Source organism: Heloderma suspectum, chromosome 5, assembly GCF_057233095.1.
Source record: "Heloderma suspectum isolate Gila_16-S chromosome 5, 16-S_ref, whole genome shotgun sequence".
NCBI classification, from domain to species: domain Eukaryota; kingdom Metazoa; phylum Chordata; class Lepidosauria; order Squamata; family Helodermatidae; genus Heloderma; species Heloderma suspectum.
This window is the reverse complement of record NC_139462.1, coordinates 150,369,725-150,394,501: the sequence shown is the minus strand read 5'-3', so window position 1 is coordinate 150,394,501 and position 24,777 is coordinate 150,369,725. Positions and strand designations below refer to the sequence as shown.

General features: G+C 43.5%; 1 protein-coding gene across 2 annotated transcripts in view; it reads left to right on the top strand.

Moving 5' to 3' along the window:
• Positions 1–24,777, top strand: part of HECW1 (HECT, C2 and WW domain containing E3 ubiquitin protein ligase 1) — a 291,424-nt gene that overhangs the window by 53,159 nt on the left and 213,488 nt on the right. Inside the window, exon 2 of one of the 2 annotated variants that reach the window (XM_084857788.1) lies at positions 9,566–9,623. The exons of the other annotated variant lie outside the window; for it this stretch is intronic. Within the exon in view, the coding sequence (XP_084713914.1) occupies positions 9,597–9,623 (27 nt within the window). The 5' untranslated portion in view covers positions 9,566–9,596. The remainder of the gene's footprint in view (positions 1–9,565; positions 9,624–24,777) is intronic. 2 annotated transcript variants of the gene reach the window in all.

Sequence of the window (24,777 nt, the reverse complement as noted above, 5' to 3'; positions counted from 1 at the left end):
AAAAGATCAAAGATGGAAAAAAATGGTGGGGAAACATGGTAGGGTTACAAGCGGAATATGACATCATCTGGACCCTTCCACCCCCATGGTACAATTCCATGAAAGAGGCAGAGTGATTGCACAATAAAAAACCTCACCTGAAAGTACCTTGGTCTTACTGTTTACGTATTCCATTTATTTTTTAAGGTATATACTGCTCCACAGGAAGGCTCTCTGAGTGGTTTACATTAAGATGCAATAAATAAAATACATAAAATAAATAACGGGAAGAACAACAAAAAATAAAGGAAAAGGACCCCAGCTAAAAATCAAATTAAATTAAAAGCTCTTTGAAATAAAAAGGGGTTGACTGGTCATCTGATGACCAATCAGGAGGATGCAAACAAACCTCCCTGGACAGGAATTTCCACAGCTGGTGTCACCACTGAGAAGGCTTTGGACCATTTATAATGGCTTATAATTTGTTAAATTTAGGTTCTGGGTTTGGAACCATAAAAGAACTTTATGACAGCTGACATAAAAGTAGTTAAACAGTTTCTAATATATCATAAAATATTAAATTCAGTGGGATTTACTTTTTGAATAAACATGTGTGGAGTCTAGCTTCAATCCTGAACAGTCTTACCAGGAAGTGAGTTTCTGTTACCTCAGTGGAACTTATATCTTAGTAAAACTGAGAGGTTGCAACCCTTAATGTATGTACTTGGAAGAGGTAAATGTCTCTGCATGCAGTCTCCTCTCCTAAACACCTGACCAGCAGAATTTTAGCAGTTTTGAAAGAGCTCTGCATATACAGCCATGGCTGTTGGATCACACAAACACACAATCGTTTGTGTATGAGGTTTTCCATCCAACTGAGGATATGCATGTGGGAGCCTACTCTTGTAGTACCCCTACATGGACAGGGTTGAAACACATTTAAGATCAGGGTGTGAGGACTGCTCTATACATGACAGTTCATTTCCCTATAAGGAAAAACACACATGTATGTGTTTTGTACACCATCATGTGTGAAAATTGCACAAGTATAAACCTTGCTGTGATTTTGCATATCCCACTTTGAGATTGTTCAGATATGATGCCAAACCATGTTTTTCCATATAGGAACAAGCAGTGAGGAGCTTGGGGGTGGGGGTCACACACATCCTCTTGCCCAGCCCTTGGCAATTCCATCTCTCCAATCCTGGTTGGAGGCTAAACCTATTTTTCAGTTTCATCAGAACCAGCAAACTATAGTTTGCACTAGCCCTGCAAACCAGGAGCCAGGTGCTAGGATAAAATACCAGTTTCTGATCCTGTTCTGTGGGCCAAGCTGAAACTGTTGTTTGATGTTCAGATGAAACAACCAAATATGGTTTTCCTCCAACCAAGATTGGAAGGATGGAGTTGCTGTGTGTGATGGGTGGAGGGGAGTGCAGGAGCCCAAGGCTCTTCATTGGTCATTCACGTATGACCAAATCATGGTTTGGACATGTATTGGAACCATCCCTTTGATATTGCAATCCCTGTAATCACCTTCTCTAGTGTGTATTAATTAATTCTGGCCCATATTTCACATACAGCTGCATCGCTGGTGAAGGCTAAAATATGCCTTGACAATAAAAGCAGACAGATAGAAGGCCGTCGCTTCATCTTTTTTCCCGTACTCCAAGTCAGAGTTCCAACACATCAGCTTTAATAAGAGTCTTACAAAATGGATTAATCAGGTGAGATTGGGTAAAGTTATTTCCCATTATCTAAAAAGAGAGAAAGATCTCCCATTAGACAGAAAGTGGATTTTGTATAGTGAGTGTAGTGTCACGTAAGGGAAATAACTTCTTTGTCCAGGATCCTTTTTTTGCTTTAAAAATATTTAAAGCTTATTACATTGCAATGAAATAGCAGTGCTGTTTTTTAATTATATTCTGCTTTTTCTTAGAGGAGCTGCGGTGGCTTAGTGGTTAAGACGCTGAACTGCAGACCGGAAGGTCAGCAGGACAGCAGTTCGAGACCCGAGTGCCGCGTGACAGAGTGAGCTCCCGTCTTCAGTCCCAGCTCCTGCCAACCGAGCAGTTCGAAAGCAAGAAATTGCAAGTAGATAAATAGGTACCGCCTCGGCGGGAAAGGTAACAGCGTTCCGTGCACCTCGGTGTTCAGTCATGCCGGCCACATGACCACAGAAGCGTCTTCGGACAGTGCTGGCTCTTCGGCTTAGAAATGGAGATGAGCACCACACCCTAGAGTCGGACACGACTGGTTGGGGACACCTTTACCTTCACCTTTACCTTTCTTAGAAGTTGAGAGCAGCTTATATGAGCTTCCCAGTGACCAGGCCCTCATCCACTTAGGTTGAGCGGTGTCAAAGTTTCAGGTGCTCATGAGCCATGCAGTCTTTTGGCTATATCTTTTATAAATAAGTTTTGAACAGGCCAAGTTATATTTTCTACTTCCAGTTGATCTGACCTTTTGAAAAGATTCATAAAACATTTGCCCCTAAAAGAATAATGAAGATGATGATGATCAAAGTTTGTGTCATACTTTATCATTCAAAGCAAACCTCTCAAAGCAGCTGACATACAGAAAAATTGGAATTAAATGCAGTATGTCATTGTAAAAAAAAAATTAAACACAAAATATTAGTCGGCAACAGTGTTTTAAAAAAACAACAAAAATTACAGCAGCAGATGCAATAGCCTTCTTGAAAAGCTTTAATGAACAGCCTAGTTTAAAGCACCTTCCAGAATGTTAGGGAAAAAACCTATGAAGCACATTTCTTTGGGTTACTTGCAAGTTTGTGAATTTTTCCTGCCTGTTGGTATATAAGCCTGTGTGGGGTCATAGAAACCTGGAGGGTCAGAGCTCCAGCTTAAACCCCACAGCTGAGCTGCTGTGATGTCATGGAATGTCCACAAACATTCTGACTGAACCAATAAACTTTTCTGCAAGTGTCCACATCTTAGAGTCTTATCTGCTGTTTTGAATTCTTGTCTGTATTGGTTTTAGTATTTTTAGAATTGTTTGTATTTTATATCTGATATGCATACAGTCATTGTGTATAAGAAATCATTTTCATTTGCTTATTGCTACATCCTACACTTTAGGAGATAGCTCAGTTCTGAAATGAATAAAAATTAGTGCCAGTTAGCAGCCCCTTTTTGATCATCTCAGCTGGCAGGCCAAAAGCTTGCAAACTCAGCTGCCTTAATCAGATGGAGGGAGGACGATGGTTATTGTGTCACAAGAGCAGCATATGGAAATTTGCATTGCTGCTTCTCACAGGAAACCTCAGAAGGTTTTTGAACGTATATGCAAATTACTCCATTCTACCATTCCGAGCAGCCTTGGCCTATTACCATCATTCTCACAAATTCATATTACCTTCGGCACTATTTCTCAACCCCTGGCTGATAAGGGTGTTACTTCATACTTATATTTTTCATACGTTCTTCCTTCACTTTTTGTCATTGTGAACTAAAAATGAAGCCACCCCATCTAGTGCAGCTGGAGAAGATACAGAAAAGGGCAATGAAAATGATCAAGGTATTGTAGGATTTTCCCTATGAGGAAAGACTTAAGAAAGTGGTGCTTTTTTGTTTAGCAGAAAATGGCCTAAGCTGGAGGTGGTTGCATGTGCGTGATGTAATGTAACAGAGGTTATAAAACTATGAATAGTGTGGTGAATGTAGATAGAACATTCACCTCCTCACATAGCAATAGACCTTGTAGGGGGGCAGGGAGATCACCCAGTGAAGCTGTTAATGCTGGTAAATTTGGGGATGGGGGTTCATGGTGCTTAATCCCTTTTCCCCTTCTAGCTAGTGTGTGCAAAAGGTGGGATGATGTGTGTGAGATGCCCATTCACTCAAAAGGTTAAAAAAGAAAAAACTGACAGCAGCAGGGATGGAGAAGCCCAGCCAGAGCAGTGGGTGGGGTGGGAGAAAGTGAGGTGGCCAGTGGATTGGGGGTTCTAACATGGGCCCTCTGGTGGATGCCCTCAGAGCCCAATTCCTCATCCCCAAAGGATTTTTTGTGGCGTACAGGGCTTGCAAGCGGTGTGAGAACACCTGGTGCTATGAGCTTTACTGAAGCTAAGTAGGTACAGACTCAAGTCAGCAATCTGGATGGGAGACCACTGGGAGTTTCATATTAAAATGAAACTCTTACAAGTTCGCAAAAGGCAGAAGCCATGGCAGCAGTGCTGGGGGAATGGTGTTGCTCATCATTAGTGATGACAAGAGCTAATACGTGACTTTGACACTCAGCTTTGTCTAGTCAGATACTTGGTCAACCTTGGGATTAATCTTTTAAGCTCTCTTTCAACCCCAAAGGTGGTGATTCTTTTTCATTACTATCAGCTTCAGTTCAAATCTCAAATCAACGCATGGCCTGTGTAAATCAAAGGTGCTTCTCCCCTCCACCCCCAAATTGGCACAATCTTTAAAATCACTTACTGGTTTGCCCCCACTGCCTGCTCAGCTTGTGACTAGGGGAAGAGGGAGAGAAAAGCAGATCAACCTGGGTAGCGGCAGCAGTGCGTGTGTCAGTTCTGGGTAAATCTGGGTACATTTTCTGAATAAATCTGATATTATCTTGCTTATAGAAATGGCTTGCAATTAGCTACATGCATTAACTTATAATTACGACTACGTTCCATGTTAAATGGTTTCTGTATGTCTTCTAAATATTGTTGCTCAGCACTCTTGGGGGTACAAAAAAATCCTCAAGGGTTTCTGCCAGATTTTAGAGCAGTTGATTAGAACACAGAATGAACGGGAAACATAAGCCCATATGGGTCCAGCTTCCTTTCCTGTAAATGAGGATCAGCACTTCTACAGAGGGATGCAGCTCAATCTAGCATGCGTTACAAGCAGAGAGCAGGTGCACTGTAGAACACACTTGGTGGGTAAAAAAAATCCAGCTGGCCCAAAGCTTTGGATTTTGTCATCACTAAAACACATTTGATACATTTCTAATGTGAGTAGCAAAATACCCATCATTATGATGGATGGGATGTTTATGGAGGTAGGGCTTGTTTATTGCAAGAACTTTGGTGTGTGGTGGGATAAATCTATGGATCTCCCCTGTCAGTGGGGACTGGGTCATCCAAGGGCAGATTTTGACTTCAGTGCAACAGTGTCTCCAAGCACATTGCTTTACTTTTTATCATACGGGTGAATGACAGCCATTTACTTACATGGGAGAAAGTAAACTGGTGCACCTGGGCACACTCTTCCAGTGGAGGCGAAACCTTCTCTTGGTGATCCCAGCCACTGTGCTTCAAGCCTGTGCTTATGTAAATAGCTCTGCCTCTTCATCTACATTGCTCCATCCTGGATTCCGTGTCTTGGTCATATTAGGTATGTGACAGAATATTGAGAAATCTATTAGTTCCAAAACATTTATTTTGCTTGGGAAAGCCAGAAATAGAAATTTGGTTTGTTCAACATCTAGCTTTCACCCTTACCTATTGGTAATTCTAAGACTCCTAGTAGGCAACTAGGAATAAAAAATCCATACTGTGATGTTGCTGGGTGCCTGTTTCTGACAAAATGGAAATCTCTGTGGCAGTAATTCCCTCTGAATCACGTGGTCCTTAATATCTTCATTTTTAATTTTGTTCCTTTGTGCGTAGAAGAAGTAAAATTACACCCACACTCATGCTCATTTACTTCTTGCCTTCACCCCTCCAGTTGCCATGAGCTATATGGAAATTATTTCTGCATTACAGGTAGGCGAATAATCTAGCTTGCTTTCAACCTGGAGCATAGGCAGTAGTACTTGTCTCTCTGATCCTCCTATTGGCTCAAGTCATTTGGTAGCCCAACAGTGGTCTTCTCCCCCCCCCCCCCACACACATTTGAAGCCTAGGACAGTAACCTTTAAACATATGCTTGGTAGTGAACTATGTAAAAGAAGAGGTAAGGGCCTCATAATGTAGAGAAATCCTCAGTCATTGCTGTATTGGTATCATGGCTTACCTTTGCTGCCTTCTGTCTTCCCAGTCCCATAACCAACTTTTCCTGTACCCACTTCCTCCCTGTCTCTTATGCAGCTTCCTCTTTGTTACTGCATCTCACTTTATCTTTCCATTCCTTCAGACTCTTCACATCTCTCCTCGCCTCTCTTTACTTATACACTCTTTTTTGCCTTTCCATCACAAATAATTCTATATTGCATAGTCATTTCCATCTTAGTTTTATTCAAAGTCTCATGGTAAGTCCCTTTTCAGTGTGGCAATTAGGTCCATGACAGGCAGACAAGAATATGCCCAGAACATGCAATCAGGATGGGAAGCCTGAGGGCTCAGACAGGCTATGGGGGTGTCTCCATAGAAATGGAAGGAGAAGCCAATCATGCCTTACCCGGATTTTTCAAGGAGCCAGCTTTGGTCTGTGCAGGGCTCCAAAAATGAGTGAACCGTACCATTCTAAGTTCCTTCACAGGAACATATTTCCAGGTGGAGTGGGGGGATTAGAGTGAATGTCATCAGACTGGCGGGGGCTGATCAACCAATGCGAGAGGCTTCCCTCTCCAATGCAAGAAGCTTTCCCTTCCATCCTTACAGCTGACAAAGCTGAGAATGATAGAAGTTTAGCATTAATTACTCTAAAGCAAACATTAAAGAAACATAGGTGCAGCCTTCTTTCTCCCCTGAAGCTCCTGATGCTGCGAATGATCGAAGCTTCGAAGCTTTGCATTAATTACTGCCTTATAGCTGAGACAGCAGCTTCGACATAGCACTTCACAACCTTTAGGAGAGTTTATCCTCTGAATACTTGAAGCACCATGGCCCTAACCAGCCCCCTTTTTAATCCCCTTTCTCCTTTCCGCTGAAGCTCCCAATGCTGCAAAGGATCAAAGCGTCGAATTAATTACTTCTGAAAAGCAAGGAAGCAAACATGAAAGACATGCAGCTTTGACATTAAGGCTCCTAAATGAGTTATTTCGATGTATGGGAATCTCAGTAACTTCTGGAGCGCATTTTGGGATCAAGCCTCACGGACCACAATGGGAGTTACTTTTGAGTAGACACACATATGTTTGTGCTGGGAAAGACAGGGGCAGGAAACACAGGGATGGGAAACCAGCCCCCTTTCTAACCCGATGCAGTGCAGGGTTGAAGGTGCTAATTAATTACTTCCGAATGGTAATAAACTAAACAACGGAGAATTGCAGCTTCGAGATAGTGCTTTGCAGTCTTTAGGGAATTAGTGCTTTAAAATGTGCTATTTCGATTGAGGGACTCTCTGTAAATTCTGAAGTGCACATTCAGGGGACAAGCCTCAATGACCACAATGGGAGTTACTTCTGAGTGGACACTAATTGATTTTTCTGGGAAACACAGGGATGGGAAACACAGGGTCAGGAAACACCTCTTAACTGGGGTCACAGTGAAAGGCATACCCCTGGGCAGGACTAGCATACCCAAGGTAAATGCAGGGGTTGGGGAACACAACACCTATACCGTGGAGAACCCGACTTAAGGAAAATAATTGGACTTAAAGTAGCCTCGGGAAATCTTTTTTCCACGAAAAACTGTGGGATGGCCATGATGTCATGTGCCCCGAACGACTGTGAAACAGAGCCAGCTCACAGCAAATTGACCGTGGAGACAACCCCTAAGATTCTGAATGAGGGCTCAGACACAAAAAATCAAGAATGAGCTAAATTGAGGGGAAATTATGTCGTGACAGTCTTTTTTGTAATCTCTGGCTCATTGGCTCTTACGTTTGTTCGATGCTGAAAACATCAAATGTAGTTGGAATGCAGTGATATACTTTAAAAATAATTTAGAAGTGTTAGGAAGCCCATTTTTAAATTTTATTTTGAGTTGTATTTATTTTGAAGGCTCCCTCCAGAATCCATTGAATGTCATTAAATGGAATTATTTTTGTAGCACAGTATTTCAGAACACTGTGAGTAGCTTATTCCTTTTTCCTTCTGCTTAGATCTTGGCATTTTAATTTCATGATTTGTCAAATAGTTACTTTCAGCTTCAGTCCGCTGGGTGGTTGCGTGCTAAGACAGGACCATATTTTTATGTCATTTTTGTAGTATCAACACTCAAAATGTATTGCCATCATTAATACTCAGAGGAAAACCCGAGGTAAAAATGACTATTAGATCACATACTGATATTCTGAAGGAATTCCACAGGCTAAAAAAAGAGATTTAGGAGATATTGTCAGAGAACTGAAACAAAGTAGGGCCATTTAGCTGAGAGAGATGCTATGGGTTAAAATGGATTAAAGCCCTAAATCAAATAGAATGTGGTCATTAGCATATTCTATGCTAATATGTTGAAAGTTTATTATGGCAGAAGGTTTCATGGGCCAGAGTCCATTTCATCAGATGCATGGAATGTCATCCTAAGCTTGCAGATATATACGCATGGATGTAGGGACAAAAGAAAAACATTGGCTCTGAGGTCAGAAGGGAATGCAATGGAAGAAATTAGAAACAGTGGGTTGGTTCCAGGATCTGTCTTCCATGAGAGGAGGTGTTTCACTCATGGAAGGTCCCTCTACCTGATTTTTGGCCATTTCTCCCCCACCCCCCAAGCACCACAGCTCACCCCATTCAGCAGGGTCTCCTGACTGTCTGTGTTGCTGGAGAGCTAACATGGGAAGGAGGGGGTGGGGAAGTTTAGTTCCATCAGCACAGTTGATCTCGTGTAAATCTGGATCCAACCCAGTAATAACAGCATAGATATGTGCAAAATAATTACAGTGACCATTCACAAAATAGTGTTGATAAACATCCTGGCATTGGTAAGGTAACACTTGTATTATAAAAACCTGTAATCTTGATTCAGGCCAGGGAACCTGTGACATACTGAATTGTTGTTCCCATGGGCATTCCGGCCCAGGAACTCAGCAGGGTTGGTTCAGAGAGCCGAGCTGATGACTGAAGTAGCAGCAAGGCTTATATTTTTAGTAAAAAAAAGAAACAAAAGAAGAAATAAAAGTCTCTGCCACCTCGTATTTAAAAGGTAAGACTTCCCTGCCCCTCTGTTCATAAAATGGCATTCGCTTTCTCCCGAATGCTTTGGATGTGGGGCGGGGGGAATGTTTTCACCCTGCCTCCATACCACAAAATGCTGGGCGGCAGGAATGGGCAAGGTATTTTGACCCAGCAGTACTAACTTTGTCTTAATTGTGCTGCTCATCAAGTGTAAAGCTTAAGGATCATAGATTTAAATGAAAACTATATTCTGATGCTATCATCTTAAACTCTGTCACGGTAACTTCTTACATCAAATGAATAACGTGGATTTATTTACAAGCCCTTCTTTGGCTAAATGAAGTACATTTAACGATGTATTTTTCAAGATGCTTTCAGGTTACATCAAAGTTCTTCTTTTCTTTTTAGCAATGCAGGTTTTATTGGTTTATCACTCACATCTGCAGCGACAGGTTAATGGGAAAATGCTAAAAATATGTACATGAATACACATTGGCATAGCAAATTATATTTTGGGGTGAAAAAAACATGTTCTGTTTTTCATATATATAAATATATGTCTCTGTATTGATATGTCACTTTGGGATACATACTGAGTTAACCTCATTGAACTTTTCCCCAGGAATTGATGCACTTACAATTGGCGAGTCATTATGCTGCTCCACCTGTGTAGTGTTAAGGTCAGTGTGCTTTTCTGATTATAAAAACCATCCATGTCATTCCATTATAAATCCACAACCATTCATAATGGAATGGGCCATAGCCCAGAGCTGGCTGCAGGTGCCCCAGTTACACACTTTGCAGAGATCTGATGCAAGCACTCAATTTAGACAGTTTGGGTCCGATGAAGCAGGGGTGGGGAACTTTGGGTTTGGGGGCCACATTGAGCCTTCATGTTTCCACCTTTTCCATTGCAATTCCCCTATAGCTCTTGTTAACATTGGGGTGGCTTCTAAGGGACATGGAAAGGGTCTGGCTGCAGTGGGCTCCTACGTGAGAAAAGGGTCTGGTTAACAGGACCAAATTATACAAGCAGAACGGAAACTGCAGGGGGCATATGAGAAGTAGCTTGGCCCTGGGTGAAGAGAAGCATGCATTCTAAAGTATGGATGAACTGGTTTTGACATACATGATGTTTATCCGGCTGAACGTCAGGAGAAACTTCCTGACTGTTAGAGCAATACGACAATGGAACCAATTACCTAGGGAGGTGGTGGGCTCTCCCACACTGGAGGCATTCAAGATGAGGCTGGACAGCCATCTGTCAGGGATGCTCTGACCTGGATTCCTGCATTGAGCAGGGGGTTAGACTCGATGGCCCTGTAGGCCCCTTCCAGCCCTACTATTCTATGATTCTATGATTTGCTGCATTCTGAGGTGTTTGTTTTCAGGGCAGACGCTGAGTGAAATCCACACATTATGTGTGTGGACTTTTGCTCGTGCAAAGGGACTTCCCTGTCCTCTCATCCCCCCTGCAGCCCCCCATGCACACCCAAAATCTGTTTGGGAGGGTTCCCCAACCCCCTGGAGAAAATTTTGATGGGGCGTGGGGGGGGTGTCTGTAGGGGGAAACGGGAATCAGCTCCACTGGCAAAAAGTTCCATCAGGGGACTGTCACCATTGGATTTCACCCAGTGTGTGTTTAAATGATTTCCACCACCCTTAGAATGTCTGTCTGTTTTCACCTTCGATTGTTAGGAGAACTCCTACCCTCCAAAATCCACTCCAGTTGTTTGTAAGTTTCCCCCCCAACCAACATAGGGCACTCTAATGTTAGGGGAGGACCATACTTGGCTCTCCTATGAATCACAAAGTCAGCACTAATGCTACAGTCTGCCCCAGGGGATAATATGCCCAGCATGTTTCCTTCTTATTTCAAGTATATCTCCCACTAAATTGAGGTTCTTGGGCTGACATATCCTGAGTACATAAACTAGCAAGCCAGAATGCATGTGTGTGTAAGAGAGATAGTGTGAAATAGAACATAAATTTAGCGGCACAACTGTACAAGACCATTCCAGTGCGTTTTTCAATATCACCCACTAACAAATTTAAAATTTGCTCCATGGGAGAACCTTGTATCAAAAAGATTCCCTACCCTTGCATTATAGAGAAGACTAAAAAAACTCTTCATTTTAAAATGACATTTTTAAAAGTCTTCTTATCTTAACTGTATAAATGTTAAATTGTTAACCTTGACTTGATTCAAAGTCATCACGGTGCATAAATCAGCCATCTCGATGTGCACGATATATGAACTTCGAAGTATATCAAGCTTGGCATGAGTAATGTATATATGAGAATCTGGGAGATGCAGAGCATGCAATAGATGCTGGTTCCCATATACAGATTTTTGCCAAGCTTAGTGCTTCCAGATTATGGTGCATTTGTACAAACTCAAAACATGTGGTAGTGTTTTCCCTGGTGCTGTTTCTTTCTCTCAGATAAATAAAGTATTTTGTAGTTTGTTACTTACTGCATTCTCCTTTGTTGCTGAATTCACAGAACAGTTTCATTTCCGAGAAAAAAACAAATTTCCAAGAACTTCCTTGTGTTTTATAGATATGAACAGCTCATTATGTTCTACAATTTCAGGGTGATATGTCTTCTGCTGGGCATGGACTTTTTCAGTCTGACAGTCGAAAAAACACCTTGCAAGTTCTCTCTCGTTGTGGGGGGTAGTATTTGCAGCTTGTCTTTCTGTGTCGGGGTGAGGAATGTCCAGGGTTCGAGGAGGCAGTTTCCTTCCTTGGAACACAATGAGGCCATATCCCACAACTGCCACCATGCTTCCTAATTTGCCAGAGAAATTAAATGGTTGTGGGACAAAATGCCAATTTTCCTTTAAACAAATGGCATGGGGAGTGCACCCTTTGTTTTAAAGTAAAATCGTGCTCTCTGGACAGTGGAGCAGAATCCTGGGAGCGGAATTTTACTCTAAAACAAGGCGTGTGCTTCTCATGCACCGTGTTTAAAGGGAAATCAGTGGCTTTTCCCTGCCGCCGCCATACCACCAAATTTCAGCAGCAGATTTGGTGATGCAGCAGCGAGGCAGTGGGGGTGCATGTGACCTGTGGGCCATGTGTTTCCCACCTCTGGTCTGTGTGAACAAGACAGTGCTGTAATGGTTGAAGAAATGCATGCCCTCACTTTGCAATAACTGCATGTATATTTTTCCTAAAATCTGCACAATACTCATAGTTATTCATATGGAAGGATCACTCTTTGAATATACATTGAAAGGAAGAATCTGTGTACATATAACAACCGTCCCAGCGTAGTGAGGAATCATTCTGCTACTTTCTTTGCTGCTATAGTGTTCTGCAGCAGTGGGCAGTGTGGTGTGCTCTGGGAAGTCAGAGGTCATTGCTACTGAGCTGTGACCACGGGGGATCCAGCACCCTTAACAGCACCAGTGGAGGTACACAGTGCAGGTACACAGCTGCTGACTGACTAGTAGTGTTCCATGTGAGCCCCTGCCATTGCGGCCCATGCTCAGATGATGCTGACCTTGCAGATCCTCTGCTTCCGCCACTGCCTTGTGACATCCGCTACTAAGGACTAAGTTCCACTCCTCCCAGTCAGCACTCAGTAGTGAATTCTCACTTCCCACTGGACTATCTCAGTGATCGCCTCTGGTGGCCTCATCTGCATTCCGGATCACCCCCAGACATTTCTTATCTACTCCTTACTAACACATCAATACCTCTGTTTTACCCGATACATTTCTGTATGCACATCTGAATGTACCATACCTGTCTTTCCTACATACCCACATTCAAGGGTACCCTGGGCTCAAGGAATACTATGCCTTCCACATGTCATGCAAAATAGAAATGCCTTTGTAGGTAATAGCTGTAATACATGACAGTAAACCCCTCCAAAATCAGCGGAACTTAATTCTGAGTAACCTGATTAAAATCAGACCGTAAAACTACCCCAGCATTAACCACCTTAGCTGGCTATAATAAAACCATCACAAATATTACACGCACGAACGTGCGCACACATACACACACAATATCACCAATATATTTTAAGCTAAGAGTTTCGGCTTCCTCCCTTATCAGTAGCTGTGCCGTTAACTGGGTATCAGGGGTGGCAGTTCGGAATGCCTGGGGATGAAAGTTCCTTGGGAGAACAAACAGAGGTATGATTGGTGTAATGCTTACGAATTATCCTCCAGATTAAGGCCATTGGAACTAAGCATTCTGAGTCTGTAGATCTAGAAATGTCCCCTTTTGTCAAGCATATCAGGGTCTTTTGTTTGTTCTGTTGGAACCAACTGTAAATCTGAGAGACTATATGCAGGAGAGCTGAAATGGCTTGCAACAGGCCGCTCCAGTTTTTTGTAAGAATTGCAGAATTGTGGTTACAGAATCTTGTTCTACTGTGGATCCAGAGTCTCCTTGTTGCTCTGCTGTAGTGCCGCTTTACACCAACCTCTCTCTCTCTCTCTCTCTCTCTCTCCCCCCCCCTCTAAATAACTATTGATTCTGCCTTGCAAGTAGCCTGACAAGAAATTCATCTGAGATTGGTGATAAGGGGGCCACTTAGGACCCATTAGTTTCTATGTGGGAAGAAACATGTTCTTCCCATTGGCTAAGACCTCAAACTTGCCTCAAATCCAGCTCCAGTGGCAATACCTGCTGAAGAAACTGCCAGGAACAGACCAAGAAATGCTGCTTTCTCCCCCGCCCCCCGAATCATCTGATTGGAAGTAGAGCTATTCTTTGGTGAGCTCTGCTTGTCTCTGGCTTCCATTTAATTCCCAAGTATGTGTTTACTTTCTCCATTGTCAGACCCAGCTACTAATTTGGAAGGAAGCAAGGGCAGTTATAATCCCCCACCACTTTCCTGTCAGGATCAGACCAGAACTGAATAAGGCCTCCCCCTTAGAGGTGGATGCCATCACTAGCCCTAACATCTGTGGGGATCAAGGGAAATCTTGGACAAGCCCCCCCCAGCCCCCCCAAACAATGACTGCCTTGCCGAGGCTGCAGATTCCAGCCACCTGAATGCATCCTGTATTCTGACACAATGTATCCTGACAGTGTTGAGTTCCACCCCCTGATCCATCTTATCCAAAAATTACTTCTAGAGCCCCAGGAGCAGAGACAGCAGCATGTCCAAGCAGAAGCCAAGACCAGAAGGCACAGTGCCCGCCTGTCAGTACTAGAATTCCCTTTCCTGAGCCCTGCTTCAGAAGATGATACCAGAACCAACATGTGCTCTGGATCCGGGCCCCGCCAGTGTTCCACAAAGGGGTGAGGCAGCAGGGGCACCTATAAGGCTGTGCAGTTGGTGCCTAGTAAAAACTCATCTGGCCGAGCTCCACTACTGTTTTGCAAATCTTGGCTTTCCTAACGAAATCGTTCAAAGGCGATCTTTCATTCACTTGTTATCTCAGGTTTGGGGTACCTGCTATAAGTACCTGCTATAGTGTGTGTTCACCTCTCTGTAATTTGATATAGTTCTACTGGATTGCATTCTGGATTGCATTCCTTCAACGCTACCAATTCAGATGGTTTCAAGTAGATTTAGCTACTCTGGCTATCAAACAAGGAGCCCTAGAGATTTTATTTCTGTGGTGGGGCTAGCGTTGGTAACCATTAATTCTTAGCATCTTTACATGGTTACCATTCATAGGATTTGAGCCCAGGCAAGGGCTGGAAGCCATGATAACTAAAGTGGTTTCAAACTGGTTTACATTTGTTAAGTGTAGAAACTAAGCTAACAAAGAATGCCTGGCACGTTCAGGGATTCCTATGATTCTCTGGGGAAACCTGATGAAACTGGTTTCAAATCATTTTAAATGTATAGTGGAGCCACGTCCCAAGTTGTATTCTGTCTTAGCAAATTAATCGGAGGCCAAAGATGCAATAACACCCTGCCTAACTCAAGGTCAGTGGAAAACACTTGATTGCATATAAAAGTCCAGGTCTGTGTACTTGGCTCTCTTGATTCATAGCACCCCCATCCATATCTGAGCAGGCAAGACAATAACCCTTCTGTTCAAAAAGCCAGTGAAAAAGTGTAGCTCCTTAACACATAATTTAGGAAATCCCAAACCCAAGCATTTAAAGCAAGGCAATGAATGGCTAAGGACATCATAAATCATCTCCTGCCAGCCGAAAAAGCAAAAGCGTTGCTATTTATCGAGCATAAAGGGAAACGTCTCCTTTATCACAACAGAACACGGCTGTCGGAAGAGGACATTCTTTCTCACTGAATTCTCTGACATAAATTGGGTTGCCACCCATCAAGATAATCCACATCAGCTCAGAGAGCATTGCAATGATCAAGAAATGTCTCAAGATTGTCACGCTACGCAAGAGCACTAGTCTTCCCTCCCTCCTGCTCTGCTCTGGAGAGCCAGGGAGCTAATTTAAATACTTGCTACCGCAGCATATGAGAGTCGTTAGACACAGATGATGCACTGGGGAAGAGAAGGGTTGATGTCACCTTGCCTCTCCTTTCATTTAATCCTCCTTATAGCCTTGCACTGGAAGGGAAAGAGCATGAATCAGCCATGGCCTCTGTGCCTTGGGCTTTCCCTGGTGCTTTCTCCGAGGATTCTTACATTTTGGAAGCATGCACTTTCCCCTTCCTTTTGACTCCTTTTTGTGGAGTAGAGCCCATGTGACATGTGCTTTGTTTCAGGGATGTAAGGCACACTCTTGCCACCCTTATCCTCCTACAGTACCTGCTAGATTTAGAGTGCAAAAGAGGAGGAATTCAGGGTGGAACTCCATGTGATGGTGGCAGACCTGGGTCTTCCAAGGTGAGTTTCCTACAAACAACAGTGAAGTGGTGGGGTGGGTGGTGCAATTTACAGCAGAGAAGCGGTGGGTCAAAGGGGTTGCTGAAATATTCACCTGCTCACTGCACTTACTGACTGACTGACTGACTTACTATTTTTAAGATCCCTTCTCTCAGGGTGTCTCTACATTAAGCAAAAAACCTACATGCTGACCCTGGTTTTCTGCTTTCAGATTCTTTGTGGGATTATGATGGGCTCCTTTACATGGCAGACACGTGGTTTGAATCAAGGGAGCGCCTCCCTCCCTCACTCCCTGCCTGGCAGATGTGCAAAGGAACAGAGGATACTGGAGGGTGTGTGTGTCTTGTTTTCATCAGAACAGCTTAACTTGTGCTGTACTGTTTCCTCACAGCCCCGAGGAAATCTATGGCTTACTTCTGAGTAGACGTAAGATTGTGCTGTAAATCTGCAACCTTCGGCACACTTACTTGGGAGTAAGCCCCATTGAATTTAATGAGGTGCTCTGAATCAACAGAGGACATTGATTCTGAGCTTGGTGTGGTGGGGGATCAGATCTGTCTACCTTTGTTGCAGGGATGAATTTTACCCTCTTCTCCCTCTGATTGGCCTGTGATCGAAAAATGTGCTCAAGCATTTACACGTGGCTTGAATCGAGGAAAATCCTTCCTCAGCAAGTTCATAGTGCTATGCTGGCATCACACACTGCCGATATGGCGCCATTAACTTTTATTACTAGCTCATCTCCAGTCTTTTTGAAAGCAGGATAAAGGGGGAAATGTGCAGGAGACGTCCTGGAGGTTGACAACGTCATGTAATGGACCTGCAAACGTCTGTGAGTAACCAGTCACGAGTGTGCAATAAATCACTCGTGGAGAGACACCCTCAGTCTAGCAGTGCAATTCTAGACACGACTACTCAGATGTAAGCCCCAATGAGTCCAATGGGGCTTACTTCCATGTAAGTGTGTATAGGAATGCAGCCTAAAGGTTTCTTAAATGCAAAATGTATTAAAAGCACAAATAAATAAAATGATACAATATTAACACAGTCGATAGCCAGCAATAAAATCAAATACCATTAAAAGCTAGAAAAAATTAATGTATTTGCCTGTCACCTAAACCTGTGGTGGGCAACTTGTGGTGTTCCAGACGTTATTGGAATGTAACTTTCATCATCCATCATCACTGACTATGCTGGCTAGGGCTGAAGGGTGTTGCAGTCCAACAACATCTGGAGAGCCACAGTTGCCCACCCCTGACTTAAACACAGTGAAGGTGGATGGCTAACAAATGGATGAGTAGGGAGTTCCAAAGATGAGATGCCACAACCAAGAAGGCCCTGCTCTGCATAGCCAGGCATTAGAGGGTAGTTGGAAGAGCATCTTAAAGGTCGGCAGGTCCATATAGAAGCAAGCAGCCCTTCCAAGTATCCTGGACCTGTGCTGTTTAAGGCTTTAAAGGCCAAGATCAGCACTTTGAATGAAATCTGGAAACAAAGTAGTAGTCAGTGAAGCTCTTCAAGCACTAGTAGGATGTGCTGTTTCTAATCTGCACCAGTTATCCACCTTGCTGCTGTTGTGCAATATGGCAATCAAGCCTTTTCTCCAGGCATTGAGGTCAGAAATGAACCATCTTGGGGAGGAGAAACAGTCTGGTAGGAGAGACTGGGAGGAGGAAAAGCAGTGGGCAGACAAAGGGTTCAGCACCCGGCTACCATTTCTCCACTGGAAATCACCTGCCCAACCTGTTGTTTTACTACTGTTTTGCAGCCATCTCATCTGAAGATATTGTTTGGTTGCCATCACATGTAGTTCCACGCTTGGGCTTGAAACTGACCGCCAAAACCTGCCCTTGTGCCTGCTCACAGCAGCTGCTAATTGGGCTTCTCCCACTGTTCTGCTCCCCAGCTCTGACCACTACTGCTCCTTCAGTGACATCCTCTCTCATACAGCATTATCCCAGCAAATAATGGATCATTTCATTAGTATTATGCCATCTATGCATAAGCAAATCTGATTGGCAACAGGCTGTCATCATGAAGTCAGAATGAAGGCAATACTTCCTGCCCTGATTCAGAACTGGCTTTGTGATGTTGCCATATAGTAGTCAGCCAGATTGGCTGTGTGATGATGTCACAAAGCCAATTCAGAGTGAGAACAGAAGGCATTTCTCTCACTCTGAATGGGTGAATGAGTGTTGGGGCATGTGAATACTTTTTACAGCCCCTCCCTGCAATTGCTGAAAGAGAGTAACTTTTCAAAAGAAGCAAAAATGTTCATAAAAATTGCCCTCCCATTTTGGCTCAGCCCTAGCCACAATAATTGTAATGGGTGTGGGGGTGGGAATATTCTAGGACATTGTGGCCACAGTTACATTTTCTGTAAAACCAAGGAAGCTAGGAATGTATGAGCCAGATACATCTGCTCTGTTCTATCTTCTGGTGTCCTGATTTATGAGGTGGTTCAGTTATTCCTGTAAAGGTTTGGTTAGCATTGATCAGATTTAATCAGCATACTCTGCCTTTTCCAAGGCCATTAGTAGAAAATACTGAATAAAATATTTTCCAAAACAACTCTGCTGGATGCTTCAGTCCACTTTAAAATTGGCCTTTTGGCTAAATCCTTTGTCTTCTTCCCTTTTATCTAGTTCTTTAACCATCTGAGTGACTCGGTTCACATGTCACATTGGCAGTTCCTGGGTTGTTTAATCCCTAAACAACTCAGAGTTTCCAGGTTCAGATGTCATGAAACAACCCAGGAAAAGGGGGTTCCTGGCTTGTTAATTAAAAGTGGAAATGGCTTATGCACGGGTTGCACACTCCGCTCATTCCTGCAATTCCTGGGTTAAATAACCCAGGAATTGCCACCATGACATGCGAACCAGGCCACTATATTGATGGTCATCTTTTCCAGTGTAACTAGTAACCTTCATCAGAATCACCTCAGATATTATGTGCTAATTGTATATTTGAATTAACTATGACCCTTAAGCTTTGCCTCAGCCTCGGATCTGTAACCTATTTCTCCCACTGTTGAGAGTGGGATCACACTTGCTAGCCCTGCCCTGCCCTCCCTGTACATTCAACAAAAGCTGTAAAATGTGCCTCTCTATGCACATATGAACATAGAGGTCCCTGTGTGCACATAGAGGTCTGCTGGCCCCCAGGCTCCATGTGTTCCACTGAACATATGGAGGTTGGGGGCTGAGGGCCAGCAGATGCACAGAGGTTGTGGTGGGGCCAGCGGACACAATCGTGCCTCCCTTCTACATGCTCAGTGTATGTGTGGAGGAAAGTTCTTGCCTCTCTTCTTAACAGCTGTTTTCTCTAAGAACTGGGAATTAGCTGCTTATGCAGGGAGACTAAACAGTGGATGGTGATTTCTATCCCCTCCAGCTTTGTTTTCCGGTCAGGTGGCAGAGGCTTCAGAATTATCAACAGATAATGCTGACCTCCATTGCCTTTTTATCATGTAATGCCAAATAAGACCTGATTCTGATTTAATGCAGTTTTTTCCTCCCTTGCCCTGTCTTTAGGGCTTCAGGTGCATTGCAATATAACCTTGTTTAATTGCATCTTCACATCCCTGTGAAATATATTCAGGTAAGAGTTGTCCAGGGTCAACTAGGAAGCTTCTTAGCAGGACAAGGATGTGAATTTGGATCTGCCAACGTCCCCTGAGAGTAATTTTGAAACAGGAAAATAATGGGTCATGTCTAAGGGCTGAAACATCCCTCAGTGAAGTCAGTGTGAGTACAGATCATTTGCAGAATCAGTCTTTTAACACTAGTGCCTATTTTGGCATTAATTAAAAGAATTAGCTTTATGTGACAGAAGGAGGAAAATGCCATTGATTATCAAATGAACATAACATGATTAATGTTGTTGTAAAGAGTACCAGAAGAATTAATGAGTAGATTGTTATCCCAGAGCATTAAAATGTATCAACGTACCATGCTAAACAGGGTCATAGGTTTGCTATGAGTCAGTCCAGTATCCCAGGATAGCTCATTGCATGTACTAGTATTCCTGTCATTTGAGCAGCAGCTTGCCACATTTTCTGTATCACTCAAATGTGGAAGAATCAAAAGTGGGGCAGAGGATGTGTCTGCCTTTAGAATGAGAGAAAAACTATTTTATTGAATGGTAGAGGTTTGGGAGAGGTTTCATGGTACGGAAGAATAAAGGAAATCCTTTATTTCCCCAGACATTGGCAAGGAGTGTAGGCCAGCTTTTCCCAACCCTGTCCCTTCCATATGTGTTGGACTGCAACTCCCATCATCCCCAGCACATGGCCATGTTGGCTGGGATTGAGGGGTATTGCAGTCCCACACATCTGGAGGTCACCACATTGGGGGAGGCTGCTCTAGGCTGCATGTTAGAAAAATACACGGACAAAGCCAGTGTTTTCCAAACATCTGATAGCTGAGGCACAATTTGTTTCTGAGTTAAAATTGGGAGCACACCAATTATGTTGTGTACACCAATACACAACCCATAGATACACTGAGGATGCAATCCCATGCATGTTTAGACAGAAAAAAGTCCTACAACTCCCAGCATGCCCCACAGCTGGCTGGGGCATGCTGGGAGTTGTAGGACGTTTTTCTGTCTAAACATGCATAGGATTGTACCCTACGAGTTTTACTTTTAGAATGTGAAGGAGTAAGAATTACCTGTCTCTGGAGGAGCCCACCCCCTCTGCTTCTGCTGTAGCTGTAGCAGCTGTAGCTCAGCAGCAGAGCACGTGCTTTGCATGCAGAAGGCCTCAGGTTCGAGCCCTGGCATCTCCAGGTAGGGTTGGGAAAACTCCTTCTTGAAACCCTGGAGAGCTGCTGCCAGTCAGTGCTGACAATACCGGGCTAGATGGACCCATGATTGACTTATCCTGATTGACTCAGTATAAGGCAGCTCCCTGTGTTCCTATGTTCGAGGATGCATCATGATTGGAGTAGCAGAGATTCTGGCAGAGACACAAGAGGCATTCTCTTCTGCAGGGAATATTTCTGTAGCATTGGGAGTGATGCATGGCTTCATTCAGTCGCATCCAGTGCAAACACATGGCAGAGGTACCCACCCACCAGTACAGGCTAATTGGTGGGAGGAAAGCCCAGAAGACTGAATCCTGGAGAGATGCAGTGGGTGGTGGCACTGGGCTCAGCAGCCTTCCATTATTTAATTCTGGGGCTGGCATTGCAGTTCCCATGGGCATTATCGTGCCCCAAGACACACCTCAGTTGGTGCCCACTGAGGCCCCCTGCCCTCCCAGTTTTTTCTTTGAAAAAATGGAATTAAAAATTTAAATAAGCATTAAAAAATTACCTTGGGTGGCTGGAAAGCATCCTCTGAAATTTTTAGTTAATTAGTACATATTATTCAAGAATTAAAATGTAACAATTAAAATGTATCTTAATGTTTTGTACCAATGTACACCAAAACTAAATGTTTTGGTGTACATTATATATTATTTATCATGTATTTTAGATTTTGTATTCTTCAGTTCCCTTGATAAAGACCAGTGTCGAAACGCGTTGGGAATTCAACTGGTGCAGCTGTTTCTTTTTTGATTTTGGTTTCCAGCCTTACAGCTGTTTTTTCTGGTCCCTGTTGCTGGAAAGTAGCATTGCTGCAGCCACCCAGCCCTCCCCCTTTCCTCTCCATGGCATACCTTTGAGCCCCAGAGCATCCCTCAGAAAGGAAAGTGGGGGGTAGCCGGAGCCTGGTGCTCTGCTCCTTCCCAGCCACCCACCAGAACGAGAAGGGAAAAGGAAAAAGCTGCTGCCTGATAAGCTGGGTGGACTGGGGAGGGAAGCAGAGAGCGACCTGAGGGGCTTTGGGCAATTAACAGGAGGTGTTGGGGGGGCGGTCTCCAGAGAGAGTATGAGTGTATATGTTTTTAGGGGAGTGAGAGAGAGAGAGAGAGAAAGAGAGAGAGAGTGAGTTTGGGGATGGGAGGTGAACAGGTGTGTGTGTGTGCGTGTGTGTGCGTGCGTGCGTGCACACATGCTTTGGGAAGGGGGTGATCAAGAGAGAAGTGAGTGAGTGGAGTGACTGCAACTTTAATATGGGGAAGGGGGGAGAGAGTTTTGGGGGGATGATCCTGAATGAGGGACAGAACTCTGGGTCCAAAGGAGTGGGTTTGTGTTTGGGGGCTCAAATCCCACCTGTGTTGTGTCTTGGAGAAGTTACTTGTCGTTTAGCATCACCAGTTTGTGTGTTTCTGTGAACCCCCCATTTTGTGAAGGGACATCTCCCCATGGCATCCCATGACACTTTCTCTCAAAATTCCACATTTGCCCACAAAAGGTAGGAGACCCCTGTAATTTATCTGTTTCTCACAACATAATGGTGGTTCTCTTGCAGCATGCTAGCCTGTCTGCTACGTGATCTGGGAATTAAAAAAAGGGTGTTACATGGATTAGTTTATGGATGATATATTGTGTGGATTAGCAAAATCCATCCTAGTTATACAAACAATGTTCCAGCTTCGGTATTTTCAGCTCTTGAGGAACTGAAGTACTATGGCTCTTGAGGGTTTGTGAAACTTCTCAATCACTGAAACATATATATATGAATCTATGAAGAAGACTGCTCCTTAAGGAGGCTTTTCTTTGTAGCTCCCAGTGTTCAAAAACATTCCACCATAGAATGTGTTCTATGAACCTTTGAGAAGTGGATTGGCTCAACCAGCACCTTTATGGTTGTTATGTGCTGCGTGGATTGCTGAAGTTCTGCATGCAATTTGGCTTTTGATGAAGATGTGCTGAAATGGGTTAACCCATTGAGCCTCTGTATTTTTCCATGCAATTTCTTTGGACATTCTTTCAGTAATCTTTAGATTTCGAGCCCTTGTTCATATACTTTGTATTGTGTTTCATACTGATCTGACATTTCTAAAACTTTGTCCCCTGGCACCTCTGCATTATTAAAATATTATTTTTACTTTATGTACCTTTGACTTGTTATACTTAGTGGCTCCCTCCTTCTGTTTCCTGATTAGATAACCCCTTCCTTGTTTGTTCATGCTTCCATCTCTATATTGTCTGCTCTGTTCATTTGCTTTCCAACACAGGTATGATGCTGCTGCAAGGTCAAGGCATTGAACTCCAGTATTCACGTACCTCCTGCTTCCTATAACCTCCCAGCAAGCTTACTACTAAGGTACCAGGGGACAAAGTTCTAGAAATCCTGCATTATAATTTTCTTGTCCATTGAACATTTGTCGCACTCTCATTCTCTCATGTGCACACACTTTACCTTATATTTTCTGTAATGACCCTTGATAATAAAAATGTTTCCTTTTCAGCTTTGAACTTTACACTCACATAGCTCTGAACAAGTTTTTTTTGTCTGCCAGGTATTTTTGAACACCTGAATGGATTAAGGAGCCACTTCTGATTTATAAGATTGATCTGTCTTTTTCTTTACCTTTTACACCTGACATATGTGTAGGAGTGAAAGAGAGGCAAGAGTGGGTAGCAGCAATACTACACAGATCACTGTGAGTCAAATAGGTCAGTTTCTGCTCTCATGTACACCCACACAATTCTTCGGCTTGCAGGGATATATTCTTGGTCTGTAGGGTTTTAATTAAATTACGAACGTAGCTTTTGATATCTGTGCCGACTTTTTCCCTTTAGATTTGGAGCATTATAAATAATAAACGAGGCCTGTGCATATCTTGCATGCGTATAACATCTCTATTAACCCTGCAGGGCTTGCAGATATGGAGCATAGAACACCCGTCACTTGAGCTTTGTTCTTGATCAAGGAAGTTGTCAAGCAGAAAATTTAGTTTTAGAATGAACTTTGAAGTTTCAGCAGGGTTACAGTTAAGATTCTGCTGCACTGACACCTCCCATAATATACTTCTCCCCCCCCCCCCCCCAGTTTATGAAAAAAGGAGACTGTCACTTTTGGCAGATAGAAAACTATGGACTAGTGGGATTATGTTCCATCTTGTATATTCTCTGTTTCAGTGATTTTCAAACTCTGTACCCTCGAGGAATCCTTTCTGCATCGATTCACCTTCTAGGAAACCTCTGCATGGGTTCCACAGTATGTCGAAGAAGGGTGTGGGACATATTCTGGGTTGTGCACTCATTTCATGTGAGACAGTACAAAGCTTATTGAACCTCACTGCTGTGAATTCAGAATATGGCCAAGAACACACTGAATTTGCAGCTGTGCATTGTAGGAGAAGATGAGAAGCGGTAGGAAACTTGACTGATCTTCTCACTGAGGAATTCCTGATAAACTTCCAAGGAACCTCTAGGGTTCCCTGGGACACAGTTCGGAAACGAGTGGCACAGGCGTTCCTGGACAGAAGTACACACACTCAATAGTGTTCCAGATTCTGCAGGCCCACACAATTTGTAAGCCACCAAACCAGATGCAGCCCACCATCTGCAAATAGAGACCCACTAGGGGCTTAATAAGCATTCTCCTATTTCTGCTGCTTGCCAGGAATAGCAGAAATGAAAGAGTTGTGGGAGAGACTGTCCAGCACCTGGCAGTCCACAATAAATGGCTGGTGGGCTGCATTTCGTTTGGTAGGGCACATGCTGTGTAGTCCTTATCAAGGAGGAGGAGGAGGAAGAAGAAGGTTTTAGACCCAAAGGCTCCCTAAGTGGTAAGCAGCATATTAATACAAAAAGATGCACAATAAAATATAAGCAAGCAAGCAAGAGTCAATATAAGATAGCAAAACCACAACATTGGGAGACAAGAATAAAAGAAGGCCTTCCCAAAGTAATGGATTAAAGCTGTCTTCTCCAACCTGGTGCCCTCTAGATGTTTTGGGTTACAACTCCCAGCATTCCTGACCATTAACTATGCTGGCTGAGGCTGATGGAAGTTGAGGTGCAAAACCTCTGGAGGGCACCAGGTTGGGGAAGGCTGGATTAAAAAGTGTTCTCACCACCCCTACATCCTCCACACACACTTAGGGGCTAGAAACGTGAACAGAAAATGATATACTAAAAAAAAAAACACCCCACCTTACCCCAACTAGAGGAATGTTTTTTTCCATCATCTGCTCATTGATGGAATTG